Raw genomic sequence first — 25187 nt, forward strand, 5'->3', positions numbered from 1 at the left:
GGTGTAGGCTCTTCAGATAAGGACTTTTTACTGCTATTAAAAAGTCACAACTGAAAGTCCTTACACCTGAACAGTTCTGCTGTGTGTTAAAATGGGTGTTAGCTAGAACAGGCTTTATTTTACAGCTGTTGCGTGGTTCCTGGGATTGGCAAAACCAGCAAAAGGAGCTGCATTTTATAGTTTAGTTGGTGTAATATGAATGTGAAAACATCAGCTCTGTTCCAGGCTTTATGAGGAAGCTGTGCTATGTAAAGGCCCTAAATCCTGGGACAGCTCACTAAAAATTGAGAGGATATGAACTGTCCTCATTTAATCCTAATATAGAGAGTTTGCAAGTGGTTAAAGCATTCAATACCAGCCTTGTCTTACCTTAAATCCATGTTGTTAATGTGCAGCAGAGTAACTTATTAACTAGTGCTGTGGAGGAAAACCAGCTTTTAGCACATGAGCATTGGAATGGTGGTCCTGCCCTGAGCATCATTAGGCCAGAGAATAATAAGTTTTATTTAAAAGCAAACAGAACCTGCCACATTCCAAAGCCAACTCATCCATTTACTCCTCAGTTACCTGTTAGATCCTACAGGACCTTTTCAAGACCTCCTTTTGGATGGTTCTTTTCTCCTGAGGTTAGAGAATGTGGCCTGTAAATTCAGAGCATCTTTCTGAGTCTTAGGAAACCACCTTTTAGCAAGGAGGAAATGTTTTCCATCAGGTGGTTCCTTTCCTCAGGAATTGCCATGTCCAGCTCTGGAAAGCAGCAGGCACGATGCAGGTCTGGTCTCGGGGGTACCTGCAAGAACACAAATGTTAGGTGCGTGAAGGACACGGTGGAGATGCCACCATTAGGACACTGAGATGCTCTCTGTGACCTTTCCTAGTTCTTTACCACGATGTGCAGTTCTCCATGGATTCCTGAGTGATTCTTCCCCTTCTCCCCCCCAGCTTTAATCGCCTCGATTTACCTCTCTATGAATCCTTTGAAGACCTGCGGGAGAAGCTCCTGATGGCGGTGGAGAACGCGCAAGGCTTTGAAGGAGTGGATTAGCTGTCCCACCTCTCCCTGCACTCACTCTGCTTGGCCCGAGGGCCCGTGGTGACTCTGGCACAGCCGTGCCCGGCGCTGCCTCACGGAGCAAACCCCACGGGGTCCCACTCCAGGAGTTGAACTGTGCCCTGGGGGTGCCGGCCCCGTGCCATGGACTGAGGCCGGTCCAGCAGGACTTGCTCTATTTATGTTGTGCCTCTGTAGGCAAAGCCCTTAATAAATATTTTACATAATTTCTAATGGCAATGAATGGGATTAATCCTTTTCCAGGTATAGTATTCCAGCTCATGTTTACTTTTCCATTGATTTAGCCAGTTTCAGATTTTATTTCCTTACAATTAAATATCATCTACTTGGACAACTGAGCATTTTTCTTAATTTCGTACCAGACTGGAGGCCAGTGGCATTCTCTCAAAGCACACTTTGAGCCTCGTGTTCTCCAACCATGAAGGAGGTAGGAAGAGGCTGGGAAGCTCCTCGACGTGGCTGCGTGGCGAGAGGAACTCCTCACTGAGCACAGCAGTGTTTTCCTGGCTCCAGAAGCACGGACTGGACATTGCGTTGTGTATAAATACGGGCCTGGTTCCAGGCAGGGGAGCACCACACACCCCATAGCATGCCAAATCTCATGTCCAGTAACCAAACTGCTGCACCACTGGTAATACTTACATGTACTATAACTACTATGTGGGGTAGGGTTGGCGTCGAACGTTTCACGTGCTGAACCCTGGCCTTACCTTTGTACAGTGGTTTTGTATCTCCCCCTTCCCTCTTTGGCGGCATTGGATGGATCCTGGCACCGTGGGATTTGGCACTATGGAGAACCAGCCTGTCTGGCTCAGCTCTGTACGTGTTTGCTCCCAACAGCTAACCACCACCGGGGCTGGGTTTGTTTGGAACTGCACCGACTCTAAAGGCACTTTATGTAACCCATGGAAAGTCATATCCGGTTTTATCAGCGCATTAATGTGATTCTGTTCCTCACTGCACATGTCTCTCTGGTGCAATATCTATCACTTGTGAACTTGGCTGCTGCTGCTGCTGTATAAAGGAAACCCCAGCTGTAGAGCTGAGCCTGCAGACATGGTTTTGTGATTTCTTTTTTACTTAATCACAGAGATTTATTTCCTATACTCTGCTCTCTCTCTCCATTTTGTTACCTCTGCCATGTTGCATGCCTGAACGATACTGTCTGAGTTGCATCTCTTTTGTGACGGATTAAAAGTGACAATTCCTACTTGATGCGCTCAAGTTCAGTGGTTGCTGCGCTGCAAGGGCAGGCCTGAGCTTTGCCCTCGCTTACCTGCACACAGGGGTTTACCCAAGGAACCTGTAACTGCCTGTGAAGGACAGCACCTGTCAGACACGATGTCACCACACTGCCACCAACCCTGAGCCCTGTCCTCACCATCCCCTGCACTGCTGCAGTACAGCCCCTGGCTGAGAACTGGAAAGAAACCTTCATGCTGTGACAGTCAGCACACATGTGTGCTCACATGTTCAAAGAGCTGATAGATCATGTTATTTGAACACAGGTTAACATTAATTTCCTATTAAACATTTCCTGCCATTGCTTTGTGACCTTTTACATGAAAAATGAGACTATCCAAATAGGTACATGGGATTTTGGGGTGGTTGGAGGTTCCCTTCCTGTCCAGTGCCACCAGCTGGAACCTTATGAACTCTTGGCTGTGAACTGAAACGTAATCTCATGTATGGCTCAAGGTTGTGACCCTTCATTACGGGTTTACTAACACTTCCATACATCAGAGCCCTTCCAGCTGTCTGAACTACACAACAACATCAGACTGGAAGGGAAATTGTTACTGTTCGTATTTTAAAGAAAATAAAACATCTTTATGAGCCACTCCCCTCACAAACTTAACACCCCAAAATCATTTCCCAGGTACCAGAACAGTGAGACAAAGTCCACCCCATGGACCATAGATAATGTGCAGTTGGACTGCTGTGCTTTATTGGAGAGAAGGGGTTTAATTCTTAGGAAGCAGCTTGATAATAAGATACCAAGGTTAATATTAAAGTGAAGGAGCCCTTGACTTCTAAGGCGTGCCACTGAAGTGGCAGCTTTGGGCTCACCTGTACAGATGTGCTACAGCTGCCTTTGCAGTGGTGTCCAGCAGTAAACCAGATGTGGTGTTCACAAGACCACCTGTGGGATAAGCTGAGGGGAACTGCTCAGCCCAGCCCCATTCCTGTGTAAAGCTGGATTTGTGGCTATCAGAAGCCCAGCTGTCACTGTCCTTACAGGGACACAAGCCCCTACTGACACAGTATATCTCACAACTCGGATTCCATTCCTGGTGCCTGCATCAATGGCTAAACCCCTTTTCACCAGCCAGAGCTGGGGTCCTCTGTGCTGTGACACAACCCAGGAAGTGCCCTTCAGTTTGCACTAAACCATATGAGACTACACACAGAGCCTGCTCGTGCAAAGGGGCAGCTCAGAGGATTTTTGCTCCTTATTTAACATATTTAACCTGAATTCCAGCCTTTCCACCTGAAATCTACATTTGAAGGCATCTTTCTGGGAACTAAATGTCATTTACTTAAAATATCCAAACCACAAAGCTGCACACACTCTGGTGGGATTCATATCTCAGCCCTGTGCCTGTGTTAACAGTCCTACAAGTGCCCATACCCATATGGTTACCAGTATGTGTAGTAGAATACAGGTACAATACCAGATTGGACTTCTTAAGGTGCACATTCATTTCCTCACCTTTCCAATGAAAGCTTTCCCTTTTCTATGCAGCATTACAACAAGAAGAAACCAACCAACCTTCACCCATCTGCTGTGATGTTACACTAAGAATAACACATATGTGAAACACATGGGAAGCTTCTAGACCCAGAATCCAAGCATGTGACTGTCACATACCTGTCACTATCACAGTGCACCTCACGCCCACCAGGGACCATCAGTGCAGACCACACTTAGGCACGTGTCCATCAGCACTCACTGCTAACACCTTGTCTGCCCACACTGCTCCACACTTCCATGTCGGGCTCTTAGCCTTTCCTGGCCTATTTCCACAGGGACTTTGCTGGTTTCCTCAGTGTTGTTAATGTGTAGCTGTAAACTCCAGCCTGCACCCACACACAACAGCATCCCTGCTGCAGTTTCAGACTTCAGGCCACTGCTCAGACTTGATACACTCTGGGGAATGGATTTATAGAAAAAATCCTCCACTTTTTTTCTAAGGAGCAATGAAAGAAGCTGCAGTTTGGGTTCCTGACAGCAAAAACTCAGTGTAATAAAACCAACTTGTAATGAAATTATGAACTTCATCAAATACTTAATAAAGAACTATGGAAGCCACAGCATTTTATACTTAAACTCTATTTCTTTGGCTTTGCTAAAACAGCAAGTGCCTGAAGGTCACAGCTGGATGTGGCTGAGGAGCCCCTGGTCTATCGCACATGCACTACATTCATTGTTATATAGTTAAGCACACCCTCCACATGCTCACCTTCTGTCAAGTGGCTCCCAAATTCTTCCCCGTGATCCTCAGGGCACAATAACACCTATGACCTTTCCAGCCACATAAGAACGTGACGTTCACAAGGGTCATTGTGCACAGCCACCTTCATATTCAAGGTAGCTCTTTTCCACCAGAATTAGCACAATTAAAGAGACGTTAGCGGCTATGCAGTGTTCCCCAAGAAGCTATGAGCAGGTAGAACACAAACCCCACATCTCTCCCAGCTTCCCACTGGCATCACCCCTGTTCCACCATCATTTCAGTGCAATACTCAAACAGGCTCCCACGAAAGGCTTTCTCAAGTTCCCCAGCCCCACAGTGACCACACAGCAGCACCTTCTCCTGTTTAAGCCATTCCTGAAAGCTATGTGAATTGTCCATCCTTTTTCTTGCGTGTTTTCTGTCACAGCAGGGTTCTCTGCAGCCCACAATAACATTCAGACCACAAACTAAATACACCTTTTGCTGCTACAGATCCAAGTTTCAGTTTAACCATACAAGTCAATGCATTATAGTAAAGCTGTTTTCATCCTCAGTGATACAATCTCAATGCTGTTACACTATGTACAACTTCTTAGTAACAGCAGTGAAACTAACGTTGCTTTTCTGTTATGCACTGTGAATGCCTAACTTAAAACCACAAACAAAAAATAGTGACAAAACCCCCACAAAACTCCCCAAACCTAACCAAAACCAGACAAACCACACCATAAGTCACTTTCGATAAAACAGCTCACTTCATGAATACAGCAGGCTCCTCTTCAGCTAATATCAGGGCTTAAGAGAGTTGCAGATGGAACACATGATCTGTTAGCCTTAACCATAGGATCAATACATTAATAAATCATATCCTGGCTTCTAAACTTCAAACCAAGGACAGCCTGAACACAGGACTGATGTGACTTGCACAAATACACAGCAAGTTACCTGGCAAAGAAGTAGTTTAGGACCAAGGATTCACCAAAAGTAGCAGCAAAAGTAGTTTTAATATGAATGTATAAAAGTGTGACTTTAAAGTTCAATGTTTCACTCTGGTACTGAGTGCACGGGTGAAGCATACCAAGGAAAAGAGTTAGAATTGATTTAGAAAGAGACTGAAGAAGCAAAAGGGAAAGGGAGACCCTTCCTTTGAGTCAAAGCTTCAGACTAGACCCCTCCCTGCTCTCAACTCCTGGTGGAGCCCAGGTGAGGCTGGATCTAGTCCTAGTCTCAGACTTGGTCAATGATTTATGTCTAAAGGGTTACAGAGGTATAAGATACCAGTAAAAGGTGATTTTAACATGATGTTGTAGAAGCACCAGTTCAGAGGTGGGATTTTGCACAGCTTTTGGCCTAGCAGCACTCCGCAGTTCAATGTGGATCACAAGGTGTAGTAGCAGTCTGTGAATGTTAAATTAATCATCTGGATTTACTGTAGTCACAACAGTGACTTAGTTACAGATGTGAGGTGACAACATCCCTGCTACTCTTGCTGCACAGTATCGAAATCACACACAGACACTAGGATGTATGTATAAAGACATACCTAGTAAAATCCCCTGAATTCAGTGGAATGCTCACTTCAGACACCTCAGCATGTCTCAGCAGATGAGGGTTGAGGAGTGTTCAGCCAGGCCCCAGCAGCAGCTTTCAGTTTGAGCTTCCAAACTTCCCAAACTTGGGACATCACAAGCTCTGAGAGGCTGTGCTGGTTTAAGCTGAGTACTGCACAGCCACTTGCCCCCTGCCCTCTTCCCAGTGGGATGGTGAGGAAAATCAGAAAAAAGGGGGAAAAAGTGGGTTAAGAACAGTTTAATAATTAAAATATAATAATAATAATGCAACAATAATAATAGGAGAGAAAAGGAGAGGAAGGAATAAATCCCACCCCCAAAAATAAACTAAGTGATGACCAGTGCAACTGCTCAGCACCCACTGACTAATGCCCAGCCCGTGTACCTCCAGCAGCAATCAGCCCCTCCTGACACTACCTTTTCCAGTCTGGAATATCCCTTGGTCTGGTTCAGGTTGTATCTCCTGGCTCCTGGTGTCCCTCCTCACTGGAAGAGGATGGGAAACTGGGAAGTCCTCAATTAGGGTTAGTACTGCTCAGCAAAAACTAACATCAGCCTGTTCTCAATGCTGTTCTCAGACTAAAGCCAGCACACAACTGTCTACCAGCTACTAGGAAGAAAGCCAGCTGTATCCCAGCAAAAACCAGGACAGGGACATCGCACTCAGAGGGAGATGCTGGTGGCAGCCCTCTGCAACCCAGAGAGCTCAAAGTACCCCTGGAATTTTCCAAATGCCAGTAACAATTCCACTCAGGCTATGACCAAGGTGAGGGACGTTCCCAGCCTGTCAGGGGATGACTGATTATTCCCACTGTCACCTTCCTCCTTAGCCATCAAGTGTCAAGGCATGCCTCACCACCCAACTCATTACACCAAGGCCAAGGCCTGATGGGAATTCCAAAGATCCCAGAGCAGCTCCAAGGGAGGGAATAACCCACCACAATACCTTCAGCTGCAATGTGCTGAGGAAGAAAGGAAGAAGAAAGCACAATATCACACATACCCCACCACCCTCTGCTTCAGCAAGTGTCCAGGAGCCCAGGAACTGGAAGAGGAGCAAGGGCTGCCAAGGCAACTAAGAATAAAGGAATCTCTTGCTATGACCCAGAAACACCATTCAAAATCCTATTCAGCTTACCAATAGATGGGAATACCTGCTATTAATCAAGTTACTAGAGTTCACTAATGCTGCCGCATGGCTTCTTACAGACACCAACCCCCTAAATGACTCTGATTAGTTGACTCTAGCAGCTACTGTTGTGCTGGAGTAACTCAGCTGTGTTGCTGATGGACACGAGCAAACATCTTTGTGCTATAAAGGGACAAGTTCTGGGTGATGCTGAAACACCAGATTAACCAGCTCTCTTTACAACAAAAGACTGAAATCAAAACCCACCTCGACATACACAACCTTACTGTGTGCCATTTGCATGTGGCTAGTAAGGTTTTGTTGCCCTTGAGAAACAAGCAACCAACCCCCATACCAGCATGTTCAAATCCCGGATCAATACCTACACATCCACACTACTCCATAGCCACCCACAGGAGACGCTGCAGTAACTAATGAATAGTTATTCCATTTCTAATTCCAGCCCTGGAACCTGGTTGCTTCATATCCTGACAAGGGAAAAGTCCTACACTATCACAATGGATTCCTTTCCTGACTGTCATTACTGACAACAACCATCCCAACTGAAGGTCCAGTTGGACAAGTACCTGATCTGCAGATGTTGCCAAAACAGCTTAAGGGGAGGCAAACAGTAGTGCTTACAGCAAATGCACTTGAAAACCCAAATGATGTGCAGCGCAGGGACCTGTACAGAGTGATGGCTTCTGTTTTGTTGCACATAAATAGCCATACAATTTATATAGAGTTAAAAACAAATAGTTTCTGGTGCCATGGGAAATTGTGGTTGGAATTCTGGGGCAAAACAGCCTCCAGGCTGTAGCTAGGGAAAAAAAATTAACTAGAAAGAACACAGGAGTGCCCAAGCCAGGATCATGCACCCACTGACACTGGAACATTCCCTCTTTGTGCCCTGCTTTTGACTGTACTTCATCCACTTCACACAATGCCAGAACAGACAGACCTTCCAGCTAGTAGATGCCAATGACACCAAATCTATGACATATTTTAGGACATTATTTCGGAACAATACAGCAGAGCAATTGTGCACATGAGAATTACAGTTCTAACTATACTTTATGAGTATTTGGGCACCAAAAACCTACTGGCCATCACAAAAGGCTGAAATGACTTTAAAAACCTGCCCAACCCCTTTGCTTCAGCAATCTTGAGTACTTTAAATCCAGCTGAATGGGAAGCTGAATTTCCTGCTTTCCTTTCATTCCAGGGTTGACTCCACATAAACCCCAGTCACTGACATTTCTACATAATACCATCAGGAGAAAGGCACCGGGGGTTTGCTATGGCAACCCAACAGGAACTGCTCCTGTTTCCAGCATCTCCAACACAAGGATCCCAAAGATAAATCATCTCTTCATGATTCCATTGATTATTTGCCCAGCTTTTGATCGAGAGCCCTGTTCAAATTCAATTTCTTCTTGCTCAAATGCATCTGCCTTTTTCCCCTCAATTTCCTTTCTGCCATTTGCTGTGGGTGTTTCATTACCTTGACAGACTGAAGTGCAATACAACATAAACTCAAGATACAGTCATGACAAATACACTGCTCTGGATCTATTTTCTGTCATATCTCAACCTTAATAAGATGAGGTTTTGGCTTTAAACTTCAGTGCTCTTCCCTCTCTGACAATGCGCTCTCAGTGATGTACAACTAGCTCTTACTAAGGCCTTCACTTCAGCAGGAGTTGGACATGTGGTGGGTTTGCAGGTCTGACCACCTGGGAAGCTGAAGTCTTGGATGATGGGTGCTGGTGGTTCAGTCAGTTGTTGAAGCCAAGGGAGCCTGGTTTCTGAGTCAGGTGTCAGAAACAGGACTCTGGGAATATAAAATATGGAATTATATATATCAACAGGGAGAGCAATCAGGTTAACTCTGCAATGTAATCTTTGCCTAGCTTTTAGATGGTCAAACTACAATTACCCTTTGGTCAAAGGAGGGGATTCTCCTCCTATGCTCTGCTCTGGTGAGACACCCCCCACACACACACAAATCCTGCATCCAACTCTGGGGTCCCCAGTACAAGAGGGACATGGAGCTGCTGGAGCACATCAAGAAGAGGCCACAGAGCTGCTGCAAGGGCTGGAGCAGCTCTGCTCTGGAGCCAGGCTAAGAGAGCTGGGCTGGTTCAGTCTGGAGAAGAGAAGGCTCCAGAGAGACCTTAAAGGAAGCTTGTGGGAAAGAAGGTGAGAGACTTTTTATGAGGGCCTGTAATATCAGGACAAGCATAGCATCATTTTTGCTGCATATGTGCAGGAACAGTGGGACAAAGGTAAGGCTTCTGCTTGTTCTGCTAATTCTGACTCATTATTAGCTGCATTCTGTCACCTTTTCAGGCTCAGTGCACACTGTATGCTTGTGGGCGCATCTCTACGCTGGAAAACCGGTCACCTCAGTTTCTATTTCATAGAGCTGCCACTCCTGGAGTAGCCAGAGGACACAACCGCCATGAAATCAGTTCTTAAACAAAAGCAAACTTTGCCCCTTGGCCTGAAGTTAAAGGGTAACAGAGATGGACACGAGGTCGACGCTTGGCAAATACGAGTCACATGCAGCAGACAGGCTTTGCTGCACCTCTGAGGACTCTGGTTTGCTGCTGCACAGCTTCAGCTTTAAGGGCTTCTTTACACAGAACAAAACCAAAAGCACACTTGGAAGCAACCAGAGGTAAATATTTTGTGCTAGTCTAGGAATTCCCTCCCTCTGGATTTCAGGGGATTGGGGGGGTGGTTCTTGTCCCCACAACTGACAACATTTTCCCTACCAGCCAGTCACTTCCAGTGCTCCATGAACAACAGCTTGTAAGAAAAGTGTCAAGTTTTAATCAGTTCTGTGTCCTTATCCAGCACCCAGATGGTTCAGTTTCTATTTAATAGCAATGTCAATAGGAATGTGATTACATGTTATCTCAATGCCTGTTACAACATGCAGCTCTTGGACTCAGTGTTTCCCAATTGTGCCCCAGGCTTTTAAAGATAAAAAGGAGCATCCAGTCCAGATTATGAATTCTCTTTCCTCCCCTTGTATAAGGGCTTTGTTACTTGAGAGTGAGGCAAGAAACACCTCCCTGGTGCTCGTTTCTTTTACTTGTCACAACAGTGCTGACCCCAGCACCCCCAAGGCAGACATCCCATTAATCCCATTACAAGAAGCAGCCCAAGCCAAACCAAAGTGCTCCTCAGCAACGAGCCACACTGACAAGTGCTCTCCTGGCCTAAATGGGGGCAGTGACACTGTGCCAGAAGAATATGGACCAGAACAAGGGCAAAAGCTCTGTGTTGATGTGCTGTTAACAACTATAGCTTGGCAGCACACCAGCATAGGGAAGAAGTGGTAACAACTCCAAATGCAACCAAAATGCAGACGTCTTTATGTTTTTGGACTCTGAATTCTCACAGTAATGGAGATGCTGAGGTACTCTTTGCTAAGAAAACCTCTTACAGCTTTTAGAACACAAATTAATCAGGGATTAAGCATAGGGACAAATTAATCAGGGATTAAGCATAGGGACAAACACTAAGGAGAGTCAGTATCAGCTCTTCTAAACTAGAGGTTTGGATCAGAACTTGCATCTTCCCCACTGTGGACTCCTGGAAGCAAGATCTTGCTTCATCTCTAACTTAAAGCCAAATGATAAAAGCCTCCAGCTTCCAAGGACTCCCCTTCCCCTCTGAATACTTAACAGCTGCCTTTGTGTCTGCTTGCTTCAGCCTTGAGTGCAGGATCCAGGAATCTCAGATCAGAGCCAGTTCCCAAATCTCTGCTGCCTTCATGAGCACATCAAGCCCTTGATTACAGTCTGGTGCTACACACCCAATACGTAAGGATAGTTTTACAATAAACAACTCTAGCATCACCTTGCACTGCTTTCATGTGGCTCTACAAGAAAAATAAGGGAAGAAAGGGATGAAGCCTCTGTGCTACATCCACTCCCAGGCTCCTTCAGCTCTTGTTCACAAAGCCTGAAACACCACATTCCCTTACTCCTGCTCCTTTGTCAGAGGACAAGTAGCTATCAAACCCAAGCCTGTCACCAGTATCTGAACTCACAGTAAGAAGAATGGGTGCAAGCGATTCAAGGCACTTTGAGGACATTACGAACTATTCACCACAGTTCAGGAAGTGACAGTTTCTTGCATTTCATATGGAACAACATGGAAACAAACATGACCTTCAGGAAAGTCAGAGGCTTTTCAATGTTTACAGCATGCACAAGTAAGGGTTTCCTAGGAAGTCCAGAGCACAAACTCAACAATATCCAACAACAGAACATGAATGGCACCTGACAGAGAGAACTGAGGCTTATTTGACTGTCTCAACTTGAAGTCAGTCTGCAGAAAGGATTGTCATTGGGTTTGCTTGTTGTACTCATGAAATACGCCTTTTTCTTCCCAGTTTTCCTTTTTGCTCCAAGACTGATGTATATACACACACATATATCCTTACCACACTTTATCTGTGCCCTGGCATGTGTTTAAATGGCTTTGTTTGAGCACACCTGCCCGCATGCTGAAGGCCAGGAGTCCAATGACCCAGCAGTCACTTCAGGGGGTCACCTACAGGCATCCTGTTTGCTCATGGCTGCTGGCTCCTGCTGGCAGAGCAGGAGGGGGGCAGGAGGCGACACATACACCACCACCCCCCAAGAACTCAAAACGGGGGTTCAGCAAAACCTTTCACAATGCAAATGGGAATGACAGCCTAAATACATTGGAAATGCAACTATAGATCCTTGAGAAACTCCTGGGGACAAACTGACTCCATTCTATTGCTTCTCCTATAGCTTGATACTTGGTTATATGAAGACCTCCCCTTCCACCCCATCTTTCATCACCCCAGTGCTTTAAGAACCCACTAGATCTCTTGCAAATGCAAAAGCTCGTATCAAGCAGGTTCTCTTCTCTGAATGCCACAGCATCCTTCGGATTTGGGATGCCTGTTATTTTCCATACAGAAGCATTCCAACTCCTTTGTAGTTATCACACTTACTCCAATAACTACCACTTGAATAGGTGCTGGAGCAGAGAACCTCAATGAACACTTCGCAATGGTCTGTGCTCAGTTCCCTCCTGCTCTCATGCTCCCAGTACAGTATCTGAAAGCTGGGATCACGCTCCATGTGCTCTGTGGTTACATGGCCAAATCCCATCTCAGCTGCATGAGGACAGTCTCTGGTTAACCCCTCAGAGCCCCTGGCACTTCACTGTTCCAATTTACGAACCCTCCTGCACTACCTGTTACCCTCAATGAACCACTGTAAACTAAAGCAGTGAGGAGGGACTTGAGAAAAAAGCCTTGGACAGACCAGCACATTCCACACCCCCCCCCTCCCCAGCTTGGAACTGTACAGGTTTGGAAGCCCTGGGAAGGACAAGAATCACCTGCTCTTAAGGTGCTTTAAAAAGCTGGTTCTTAAAACCCAAGCAACACTCATGGACCTCAGAGCCTTCACAAGCAGTTTCTCAGGGACACTGCTCCCCAGCTCCCTGGTGTTTGCTCTCCTGCAACCGGGGCAGCAGCCATCAACACATTTAAACTTCACCACTTCATGCCCAGTGTGGCCAAGACAGCCACCAACCATCACAACTCCCACTGCCAAGTCCACATCCCTATGTGCTGCATCTGTGTCTTTTAGATACACCCCAGGATGGTCACTCCAGCACTGCCCTGGGCAGCCTGTTCCAGAGCTTGACAACCTTTTTGGTTAATAAGTTGTTCCTAATATCCACTCTAAACCTCCTCTGGTGCAACCTGAGGCCATCTCCTCTTGTCCTATCACTTGTTACTTGGGAGGAGAGACCAACAAATCACCCCAGAGGGTTTGTTCATTTACCTGAAGTTAAAGCAGAGCTCACTGCTTACAGAGAGCTGATAAGAAGGATTAATATTTAACATGCTCAAGTTCATGTATGTGAAATAGCTGTGAGCAGCAGCAAGCCCTGAGAATACAACACCTCACTCCGTCACTGAGAACACATGTGCATTTCCCCACCAGAAGGCTATTTCACAACATTTGAACCTATGTTCCTCTCTGCATATCTCGGGGGCTTGTAAAGCCCCACAGCCCCCAACAGGAGAACAGGCTCCCAGTGCCCAAACCTGTGCATGGGGGTTGAAACCACAATGAATGGCATCCTGAGAAATGAAGCCCTATCTCTCCCAGGGCAAACATAGTCCAGGCTAAGTGCTAGAGAAGCAGCACTGCTCAGATCTAAGAGCAGGCTGGTGCTCGAGTAATCTTTAACACACAGAGCACAAGTGCCACCTTTGCACAGTGCCAGTCCCACCACACACCACTCAGGCAGCTGAGGTGGAAACCATCAGCTCATACCTGGAGGAAATAACCCTCTTTCCACTGGGGAGAAGGGTCTGTGTATGTGGTGCTTTGAGTTCTCCAGTCACAATAAACTGCCTCAGAAGAAACCCAAGGTTTCAGGAGTGCTCTAGGAACAGCAGGTGAGTTCTATGTTTCATTTCATACAGCATTTATCCTGTAAGCATAACTGACTTGTAACTTGCTAAGCAGAGAATGATCTGAATGAACCTTGAAAGCAAACCCTGCTGAAATGACTGCACATTACATAAAGAGTTGTTATTTGGACAAGAAAATGACAGATTTTTACTTGATCTTTAAATGAAGACATCACTAAACCAAGAATGTAATTGATTGCCAATACAAGAGGTCGGAAAGTGTCATTTTTCTTTAGTGCCAGTACAGAGCTTTAGCCTTTAAAATTAAACCTCCATAAAATCCAGACTCTTTCAGCTGAAGCTGCCTCCTCTGAGGCTAAACACATGCTCTAAAGGTGCAGAGATTAGATACATGCTTTGTATTCTGAGATGCTATCAGTGATTCAGCAATGCAGGGTGTCCTGATGCATTATGGGGCTATTCAGTGGCTATAAACCCCCATAGGGACCATTAGAGACTGATACAGAAGGTACCTTGCTCCAAAAGCACTGAAATATCTCAGTGTCTCCCAATAAACCTGTTTTCAGGTAACAGATATTAAAGCAAGCATTTGTCACAAAGCAAACAGCATTTCCCTCCCCACCTTGGGGTTGTTTTCTCCTTTAAAAAGCTCATGTGGATTTTCATTTCTCCATTTAAAAATGCAGAAAGAAAATAGGTTTCACCAGCAACTACTTCCTTTTTCAGGCACTAATACCAATGCAATATTAAGAAATGAAGCACAGAAAAAAAGAAAGCCTCAAATTCATTCTTGTAACTGAATTCTACAACATTGTCTAACCTGGAAAACCAGTGGCAATAGGTGAGCTGAACTGGTATATGGTTACACAGGCAGCTAATTCCTATCATTGGTATCTGACTCTTAACAGCTTAGAAAGAACTCAGGGATTCCTTAAAGAGCTCCTGCATGCAGTCACTTCCCCATCCAGCAGCAGGATGAGCAGCTCCTCCCTCTTACACTGAGCTCAAGTTCCTTTTGCAAATACAACCACGTGTCAATGTTATTATGGATTACATGAACACACACAAGGAACAACCCTATTATTGAACGTTTTTGCTTTCACAGCAGCTATTTCATGGTGAGGTAGAGGATGGGATGTTCTTTGATCTCAAACAGCAGCACAAGCATATCCTGAAGCTTTGCTGAGAGTACTCACTTCAAATATCAATGTAAAGAACCGCAGAGTCGTAAGGCACTGCACCAAGAGAGAATTCCACACACACAATCCACCATTGCCTGCTGGACAGGGCAACCAGCCCTTGGGACCACAGGAGAGCACAATGGACCTCAGGACCTCAATGTGCCTCACCACATGTGACAAACGAGCTCTGCCTCAGCCAGAGCGATGCTCAGCCATGGGCTGCACCTCAAAACACAGCAGCTCCTCAGCAGCACTGACCTAGATCCAGCCTCTCTCCCAGATCCACAACACGCCAGAACATGTTCTGACTGACAATCCCTCAATGCCTGCATGAGGTCTAGCATTCTGTAGCTGCCCTCTACCCCTTCCACAAAAGGAAGGCCTCCAGTCAAGGAGGCCTCAAGCGAGGAGCTCCTCACCTTTTATCTCAGCTACTGGGACTCCAGTGCCAACATTCCTCTTCCACACACAGTTAAGTTCTATCAATGCATATGGTGCAGATGCTCACAAAAGCATCAAACAGATATTTAGCAAAGCTCAGACTCTCTAAACAGCTGGGACATAAATGCCTTAGCCCAGTCCATCAGCACTGGTTTTGGGATTACACCTCTGAGAGTTCTGGGCCACACAGCTTAGTCGGTGGGCTGCAAACCCACCAATCCAAGAACTGACTTCAAAAAGCACGTTTAATTGTGTCCTTTTCCTCCAGAAAGCTCCCTCCAGCCAGAGCACAAACCCCCCAGCAGCAGCATGGACCCAGGCACCATCACACATGCTCAGGCCACCCAGAGCCCAAGGCACAAGGCCACCTCTGGTTCCATTAACTACACCTTCAAGACAACACAAAGACTGGAGGGACACAAAATTTCTGGTGATTTACTGCTGATCCAGCTCATTTCCCACCAATGCCCACTCTATAAAGGACATCAAGTTTAATACATGCCAGAGGAACACCACCTCCTATTTTAACTGCTGAGCACTCAGTCATCCCATTACAACCAAGGATTAGGAGTCTACTTACTTGTCAGTTGCAGCTCACTCACTCCAGCTGAGTCAGTCCTGAAGAGCAGCTTCCAGAAAGCCGGAGCTGTTGCTATCCAGTAAATCCAGTCCCCTGTGCCTCTCCAGGTTAACAGAGGCTATTCTGAGGGTCCAGCCACATGGGTATCACTTGGCAGACTGAACACTCTAGAAAGATCCCCTCACACCTGATCTTGATGAAGCCCTAATTGATTGCTGCTTGCCCAGTCACCTGGGGCACTCCCTTCTCTGCTTCTGCAGCCTCAATTAACAATTCTTCTTTCAATGTTAATGCTGCAATTCCCAGTGCTAGGCCAGGACTTGCTACTGCTCCAGGTTATGTTGAGCTCAGGATCCATGTTTCACCCACCTGCTGTTTCTATGTGCAAGTTACCTGCAATGTGTGAGCTGCTCGTAGTTAACAGACACAATAGCCGTTGAGGTGTCCAGCTGAGAGCCAGCTCCTGCTCACCGAATCCTCCCCACAGCATTCTTCAGCACTAGAACAAAGAGGAATACTTGAGAGCTCTCCAGTGCTTTAGCAGGAGCTGCTTCCTCCATTTTCTCCCTGCTTCAATCCTTTCTCTTTACGCTGCAGAAATCCCTTCTAACACACAGAGACTCGAGGATGCCTCATGCTCAGCACCTGCATTAATCTAGGCTAATGCAGACCAGCTGTGCTGCCCACACCCTGCCCCAGGACACATTCTGCCCATGGGATCACCCACTACCCATAGAGACAGGCAAGGAAAAGAAACAAACAGCAGATTCATTATCCTTCAGGTCTTGAAATGGGGATTTGGGGAAAAGAACTGGAGTTTAGCAGAGCTGCGGCATCCGGGGCTGGAAAAGCCCATGAAATCCAGTGTCATGCTGCATAGGGTGGTAGGTGAGTTAGTAAACTGTTAGGTTAAATAACAGTTATTTAGCCTAATAATACACGCTTTATCTGCGTAAAGTTGATGTTTAGCAAGGAAAGCATCGGCAATGTCACCTAAAACACTGATGCCTTTTCGTCACCACTCTTTGTCCCCAGACCATTGCTATTACTGGTACACTTCTCTGTTTAATGGGGAAGAGGAACACAGGAAGGAAAAGCCCAGCACAAACCCTACCACGGCACGTTTAACCATCCTTTTCCTGGCTGTTCCTTGGCTTTTACTTCATGCACTGTTAGCACATAGCTCTTTTCCCAGGTCAAAGCGGCAGAGGAAGGGAAGGTTTGAAGGACCAACATGGCGTTAGAAACCCATCGCTTTTCAACCCCTTTTCACACCTGCATCTTCACCAAAAGAGCAAACCCAGTGAGAAGTGTGTGAAAATCTACGCTGGATCCTTTTTAGCTGCGTAGTCCAGAGGCTTTACCTGCAGCACGAGGGAGGCGGAGGAGCCGAAGGCACCGAGCACCCATTCCTCCTGCCCCTAATGGCGTCCGCCTCAGCCCTCTCCCTCGCTGCTCCGGTGCTGCGCTCACCGGCCCCGCGCCGCACCCCGCGGGGGTCCCTCCGCTCCTCCCCGCCGTGGATGATGGCTGCGGGGTGCCGGGGCCAGGCGGCGAGGCACGGGCACGGACACGGCCCCGCCATGGCGCCGGTGCCGCGCCACGAGGGGCAGCCATCGCCTCAGGCAGAGCCGCCTCAGCGCCTGCCCCGCCCTTCCAGAAGGTTCTGTAGCGCCCCCTGGCTCGGGCAGCGCCGTGGCCCCCCGGCTGCCACAGGCCCGTGGGGCTGCTGCCCCCGCCTTTCCTGGCGATGGGCATGGCGGCGGCGGTGGCAGCAGCCGCGTTCCATAGGATCATAGAACCATAGAACAGTTCGGGTTGGAAAGGACCTCAAGATCATCCAGTTCCAACCCCCCTGCCATGGGCAGGGACACCTCACACTGAACCATCCCACACGAGGCTTCATCCAACCTGGCCTTGAACACCGCCAGGGATGGAGCACTCACAACCCCCCTGGGCAACCCATTCCAGTGCCTCACCACCCTAACAGGAAAGAATTTCCTCCTTAGATCCAATCTAAACTTCCCCTGTTTCAGTTTGAACCCGTTACCCCTTGTCCTGTCACTACATTACTGTCATTTCCCCAAGTAGTGGCAAAATGCAGGTCTAAAACCATTACACTTGGTTTTGATACTTAAGACAAATACTCACAATCCCAAATTCCGACACTGCTCAGCAGCTAAAGCCTTTGTGGACCCCAGCATGTTGTTAGTACTTGCTGTGCTCCATATTAACAAAACTTCCCTGCTTTTGTAACATTAAGGCAACCTCTTGCTGTGCGTATCTCCCTCTTTTCTCAGCTGGGATGGTAGGCAAGGCAGACACAAATTAAGCTAGAAACTGGGGCAGGATGAGGAAGAAGGAGAAATCTACCTTTACCAGCTGACAGCTTTCATGTAATAGGAGAATAAGTTGCACAGCAACATTCATGCTTCATTTCTCAGATACTTTTGTGGCAGGAACAAGAAAGGAAAGACAAAAGCTAAAGCAAAGTTTCTGGCCGCTAACGTCTCACCGAGCCCTTAGAGAGGAGTGAAACGGGGTTTTGGCTTGTAAATCGCTAAGGCTGCTCACCCTCGTCGGCACCGAAGCCCTCCACGCGGTGCTGCTCGCGCTCGGGGCGCCGGCTGCGGTGCCTAAACCCCTCCGTGCTGCGAGCAGCCCCGCAGTGTGCGGCCCAGGAGCGCCCGCGAGCAGAGGGAGTCCATAGAGCGGAGGAGGCAGCGGATGCTGGGAGGGGTTTCTCGTCTCCCTGAGGCACAGGCCGCTGCTGAGCCGAGCTGTGCTCCACTGTGAGGAGAACGATCCCACTGGGATTTGGATTCCAAACGTAAATGACCGGTCTTTAGCTGCGATTCTAAGCTTAAACCTTGTGTATCCCATGTGCGCAGCGCGTCAGCACCTGGGGGGTTCAGAGGGAAGCGATGGATGAGGCAGACGTTGCCTCACATTTCTCTGATCGTGGAACCTTGTGGCACATTGACCGGATCCCTCGCGTTTAATGGCTGCAGAGCAAGAGAACTCGCTATGCAGTGTCACAGCGAGCTGCCATCCCCTGCCCCAGCCTCACATAGTGAGTACATGAACGTCGGGTCGGGCTGGTAGCGCACATCAGGATCGCGTCAATCCTCCCCCGGCTATTTCCCTGGGGAACAGCACTGCGATGGATGGACGCTGCCAGTCAGACGTGACACCCGCCGTCTGCACGTGATCCTCAGCCCCGGCTCTGCGTGCGGGATGTGCCCCGTGGCGAGCCGTTACGATCGGGATCTGATGTAACGAGTTCCACGATTGGGAAACTCCAATCAATCCCGTTTACCGAGCCCCAGCAGCAAGCAGAAGGGATCACGGTTTCCAGGTTAAACACCTTTGCTCTACTTTGTGCTGCTCTGAGTTAATCTTTCACTATCGAGTAGCCACAATGACCAGAACAGGTAATCTTTAACTGCTGGCCATTGACTTACAAGGGGCACAGCATCCTCCCTTCCATGATCTACACTGGCCCGGCACTAGATATGCCTCGCCTTTGTCTATCACATTGTGGTATTAGCAGTGGTAAGGTAAAGATGCTTCCTTGAGTGCTTGATGCCCCTTGAATACTGCAGTAACCTGGGATAAACAGATAAACACCAGCTCTGCCCATTTGAATTCCCAATGCAATTCCCTCTAAAAGCTCTATAGTTATTGCCCTAAACTGATGTAAGTCAGCATGGATTCACTGAAATCAACAGGTCACAGCAAAGGCAGGAATTCAGTTACAATGCTGAGTATGTGGCAGTTCTCTCCGTGAAAGCATGCAGCCTGAACCTCCACCCCAGCTCTGTCTGGAAGTCTGGATCCAAGGAAGCCATCATGGCAGGCTGACACAGGATTTTTCCACAGATGAAACAGCCAAACCAAATCAGGTCAAGAGTATTGATTCTATGCTCAATACAGATAGAGCTGGAGTAAAGCCACATGGATACAAGCTCTCATTTGGGAATGGCCATTAGCGCAACAGTTCTGAGGCTGGAATCCTGGGAAGGAGAACTGTTAAATATCAGGGTTCCAGAGGATGGCAGAATCAGGGCTCCCATGGCTGGGGCTTTTACTCTTCCACAGTGATTTATAGTGCTCACAACCATTACAGCTTCTCCCTGATCGTAATGAAAAGCTTCCTAACATAGCCCCTGTGGGAAGTGAATATTCCCTCAGTCTGGGAGTTGTGCTCTCACTCTTTCCACACAGAACCAGCTCCATTCCTCAGGTTTCTGTTCCATTCTTTGTATCCTCCACATTTTATGTAGGAGAACTACCAGAGGGAACTCTCATACAGATGAAATTTCACCCTCTGGATAGTGACACCTTGGTCACCAGGAGCTATGCTCATAAAATGGAACCACGGCACCATTTAGGGCCTTTGGAGGCCACAGGACTCAATCCTCTGCCAGCTTCTAAGTCAGACTGAGCTTCAAAGTCAGATCATTTCACTTGGGCTCATGTCTATGGATTTCAAAGGAAGCATTTGGTGCTGGGATGCATGTGAAATGTGCGTTGCGCTATCTGTCCTTGTGTCACCTTTCGTAACATTTCAACAAACCAGTTCCCTTCTCTTTTTTTTTTCAGGAATTTCCAAATCCTTTGGCATTCCATTGCAAAGAACTGGAGCCAAACTGCAGCAGTACCCAGCGCTGCCAGGCTCTTGAGCCCCAGCTCCAGGGCAGTGCTTCACCTACACGTTGACATTTTGTCCTGAAACACAACCCAGAAGTAAGTGGTGTTGCCTCTGCGATTCAAAGTAGCACATTTTAGTCTTTCTCTGCTGATTTTGGACAGTTACTACCAGGAATTCTGTCAGCTTTACACTGTGTGCACGTACAAGTCCCAAATGGGAGACTTTTCCCCCAGACCCACACATTGCCAACTGCAAAGCAGGCCCTGCTTCAGGAGGAGTTCTAAGGAGATCCATGGCACTATTCATCTGTGCTTTGTGCTAATGCAAGTCTTTCTGCATCAGAACTGGGAAGGGTACAGTCTTGTCATCTACAATAGCAGCCAACAGAGCTTTTACAACTAAAGCTATGAAACTGTGCCATTAAATCCCTGAGAATTGTAAAGTATGGAGGTTTTCTAAGGGGAAAAGCAGTTCTTGAGCTGGATGTGCAGTGATAAGACTGTTAAGAACCTATAAATACAGGTCCTGAAACGTGGGTGTAATACCTGGTTTGCCATCGGTGTCCAGATCAGCTCAGCTAAAGCCAGATTTTTCCCCCATCTCATAGCTGGAAAGTGAACCCCATTAAAAACACGACAGCCTCTTTGAGTTCTAAAAGTTCCTGGGCAGAAAAAGCAGTAAATCAACATTAACGATGGGAAACAGATTGGTAAACCCCAGCATGGACAGTAAGTTAGCCCTGTGATGTGAGGTGTTGATGAAATCGTCTCCCTGGAACAGGTAAGCATCTAAGCTGAAGACAAACCACTCTCCATCGGGGTTAAGCACAACAGGCAGCTGGAAATACCCTGGATTTTGCAGTTTTCCCTACCCTGCTATGCTCTCTCTGAGGGGACAGAGCAGATAGGGGTTGCAGAGCTGTTTCCCCTGCTTAGTGTGACTAAAGGTGACTCTGGCCCTTGCAGTGAGGGCCATCTCCCTCCCCCAAATCAATATTTTAATAGGACTTATCAGAGAGAGAAGGAAATGTTTACTTTCAAAGCTCAGGATCCCATAAAGGGCAGGGAAAAGTGGCCCCTGGGAGCAGAGCTTTCCACAGCTCCCCACTGCTGGTGACTCCCAAAAGGAGCCCAATTCCTCTAAGGACCCCCCAAAGCTCCAAGAGCACCTCAGGCCTGCCAAGCCCTAAGGACACACCAGAGGATCACTTGGCAGCTGGTTCAGGTGAGTGCTTCCCGTGCTCAATTCATGTGAGGAAAGGGAAATGCTAAATGGAGGAACAAAAATCACCAGTGCAGGTGAATTCTGACTGCTGAGCTGACCTTAAGTGTGGTCACACTTCAGTAGGGATACAGGAATCTTCCACATCTGGATATACAGAAGGGACAGGTTCTGGGATCCATACTTCTTGAAAAACCCTCTTGTTCTTTGCAGCTATCTGCTCAACAAGAACATTCCAGTCACCCTCTTTATACCAATGAGTAGCCGAAGAGAAGGAAAAGTGGATTTAGTTCCTTTTCTCTGATGTTTCTGCTTTCTCCCTGCACCAGCCTGTAACTTCCCCATTGTGCCAGGGTTTTTCTCCATTGCAGTACTAAAAATTAGTGGCCATTCCCTTTCTTTCATTACCTTTTGTCTTGGGAATATTCCCGTTGAATTGCTGGAAGTGTCCATGCAGTTGTGAAACTCGAAAGCTGCCTGCTTGCAGCTGCACCATACCTGCTGTCACGCACATTTCCCAGTGAAGCTTCTCACACTGTACCTGCCAAGGCCTGTCAGGCTGTTCCTCAGGGATTAAGTAGTATCTTACCTGATTACTGCTCTGCTGGAGAGAGGAAACTGAGTAAAATGTGTCTGAGGAAAGGTAAGGGGAAAGAACACTGATGTTGGGATGAATTAGGGAGCAATGTACTGTACTTGTACTCCTTTGGCTTCTGATGCTGAAGAACAGTGAGCTGAATCTCTGTGTGACACAGCACCAGGGCAGCTTTCTTTAAGAGAGGAGGCTTCATTACAGCTATCAGTTAGTTACTGAAACTCTTTTGCTATTCCTATTAGTGAACACTCACTAGCTGGCTTGCACCTTCCCAAAGCTACATTCTCCCTGCACAGGTCAGTGTTTCTTCCACTTAATATCCAATGTGATCTTGCACGGATGCTCACACTGGCTGACAGTCTTTATAGACTGAGGGAAAAGGGGATACATGGCAGAGTAAGATACAAAGGCTACTGCTCTTCACCCAAGCTCTGGTTTCTATTCTCCTGCCTTCCCCGTGCTCCTCTTTCTCTTCTCTGCTTCCCTGCGGTACTCAGACATGGTGGTGACACATAACTGAATATCCATAGCTCAGAAATGCTGGTAAAAACAAGTATATGGAGAACAAATATAAAGTCTAGCATCAGGATTCCTCCCTGATGAGGCTCCTGATGTACCAGGTATAAATCTGCACAGCTATGGTCTTTATGTTCTGCAGGTCTCTCAAGCCCCCCGCTGAAGTCTGCCATGTACCTATAGCACTCCTTCCATGGCCTAAGGAGCTCCTACCTCCAGAGCTGTGGAGTGTGACAATGGTGTTTGTGTCCAGTCTATCAAACGCCATTATCACACTAAATAGCTACTGGTGGACAAGACATCAGTTCAGAGGAGGACGTGAGCAGCAGCAATGGGCTCTCCACCACTACGAAGAATAAATGACCTTCCTACGTGCATGTCAACATGACTTAGCCCTTTCCTTCTGAGCAAAGCTGTAAAGCACACAAGTAACACAAGGAATCACCATTCCAATGTCATCATTGGAATCAGTGGGGTTCTGGTTACCTCTGGAACACAAGACCAGCTTGGGAATGCTCACAATTTCTCCTAGAAATTGTCCTGAAAACTACTGCAAAGAGTAGGAAGCATCTGTAGGAGCTTACAAAGAGTTTAATGAAAGCCAAGCACCAGCACTGCCCTGAGAAGCCAAAATCCCATTGAATAAGCCAAGATTTAGGCTCACAGAACACTGTGCTCTGATTTGCAGTGAGAGGGAACCTCCTAGACTCTGTCTTTCCTCTGCCTTGCAGTGCTTGTCACTTTGCAGAACAGCTCTTGCCAAAGGAAGAAGATAAAGCTTCTTCCCCACAGGAAGAAGAAAGAGTTGTTGCTTTCTTCCCTCTTCCAAGCCTGCTGTCCCAAGCAAACACCAGGCACAGAGACAGTTGCCCCTCTCCAATTAGGACGACAGAGGAGAACACCACATGCTCCTGGTCCATCTAACATCATTCCAAAGGATATGAAGTCTCTTTTGAGAGAGACTGCTGTCCCCCCTCCCTGACACCATCCTTCCAGTACATACTGACCTTCTGGCCTCCTCCTTCCTGGTCCAGTTTTGCTGTCAGGAACAATAAATACTGATGTTGGATGAACAGATGGATAGGAATACCCTGGTGTTAGTAAATTCTCTTCATATCATGACCCAGACACATCAGTAGGGAACTGAGGGTGTTTTAAGAGGGGCCTGCACTGCCATGGAGTTCCTGGCTGTGGAAGCAGACAGACAGGAAGACAGGACAGACAGGGGATGGGCAACAACCAAACAAGTAAGAGGCAAAGGCTCGCTTCTCCACTTGCCTTACACACACCAAAGCACAACCCTCTGAGCACCCTAATGGAGCAGGGTTTTGCAGCCTGTGGAGATGGCTCTGACCCGAGTTAATCAGTGAAGCACCTTCTGCTTGTGGTAGCTACTAATGTGTAGTTGTCCCGGTGTAATTGCACATGTAGCTGAACTCCAGGGCAAAGGCTGAATCTTAACAGCACCACATGACATTGTTAGAACTGAAGTTTTTGTTCTAGAACAGAGAAATGGCAGCTTTAAAGCAGTGTATTGCCAGGGGTTCCTATTTGCCTTCCCCATTATCACCATTTAGGCTTCCCACTGACAGGAATTGAGGTATGGTGACTCACACAGTGTTGTAACACATCAGTAATGCAGTATGTCTATTCACAGCATTCAATAAAGTCCTGAGCACCCATTTTGGCTGGGTGTGTGACTATTTAATCCAAATATGATGGCTTGTCATTAGATAGGGCTCTACTTCCACACCTGCTCTGCAAGATCAATAACAGAGAACGAAGATCAGCTTCTGAGTACACGTCAAGTCTAGTTGGAAGAGAAATGACAAATATCTGATGCCTCAAACCAGAAACACAACCAGAATGTGGTCTGGGTTCAAAATCACAGAACCATGCCAATGCCCAGTGTTTCTGTGCTCTGTTACACACTGTATCTTGTACAGCCACTTCCAGTGAACTCACTGCATCCTCTGGTGCGCATCCTTCCCTCCTCTGCCTGCGAATCTCCATGTAAGCTACATTCAGGTCAATGGAGCTCAGTATCCTTCTCCAGCTCTGGCCTAGGCATCCTGAATGAATCATTTCTCTTCAGCAGAGAGGTTCTGTCTCTAAGCCACACAGAGAGGCCTTGGTACTTCTAGTTGGAAGTGCTGTGAGGTAAAATACCCCTGTGGGTAAAGGTTTATTTCAGCTTGTAGCTGTGTGACAATACGCAGACTCCATACCTCTACCCTACAACAGTGCTGTCATGGGGTTAACTTGGATTCAAGGAAGCTTGAAAGGAATTCTCTGGAGAATCACACAAGTTGCCCACTTTA

At 47.2% G+C, this 25187-nt stretch overlaps 1 protein-coding gene and 2 long non-coding RNA genes across 14 annotated transcripts in view; 2 read left to right on the forward strand and 1 right to left on the reverse strand.

Annotated features, from left to right (window-relative positions):
• The window catches only part of LOC136005027 (E3 ubiquitin-protein ligase NEDD4-like), a 53557-nt gene extending 51275 nt beyond the window's left edge, over nt 1-2282 (forward strand). For 10 of the 11 annotated variants that reach the window (XM_065662133.1, XM_065662129.1, XM_065662130.1 and 7 more), the window contains one exon: nt 943-2282. In XM_065662133.1, coding sequence (XP_065518205.1) covers nt 943-1045 — 103 coding nt within the window. In that variant the 3' untranslated portion in view covers nt 1046-2282. The remainder of the gene's footprint in view (nt 1-942) is intronic. The other variant, XR_010608666.1, reaches the window with a different exon arrangement.
• LOC136005031 (uncharacterized) lies at nt 195-18575 on the reverse strand. Of its 2 annotated transcripts, XR_010608668.1 has the most exons (4): nt 18455-18575; nt 16274-16379; nt 568-790; nt 195-417 (listed from the first exon to the last, which is right to left on the reverse strand). It is a non-coding gene; the product is annotated as an uncharacterized LOC136005031 (long non-coding RNA). The 2 variants fall into 2 exon arrangements; XR_010608667.1 differs by having other exon boundaries at nt 195-790.
• A 3102-nt stretch (nt 18576-21677) lies between these two features.
• LOC136005619 (uncharacterized) lies at nt 21678-24548 on the forward strand. Its single transcript, XR_010608816.1, has 2 exons — nt 21678-21758; nt 23009-24548. It is a non-coding gene; the product is annotated as an uncharacterized LOC136005619 (long non-coding RNA).
• The last annotated feature ends 639 nt before the right edge of the window (nt 24549-25187 follow it).

Source organism: Lathamus discolor, chromosome Z, assembly GCF_037157495.1.
Source record: "Lathamus discolor isolate bLatDis1 chromosome Z, bLatDis1.hap1, whole genome shotgun sequence".
Lineage (NCBI taxonomy): Eukaryota > Metazoa > Chordata > Aves > Psittaciformes > Psittacidae > Lathamus > Lathamus discolor.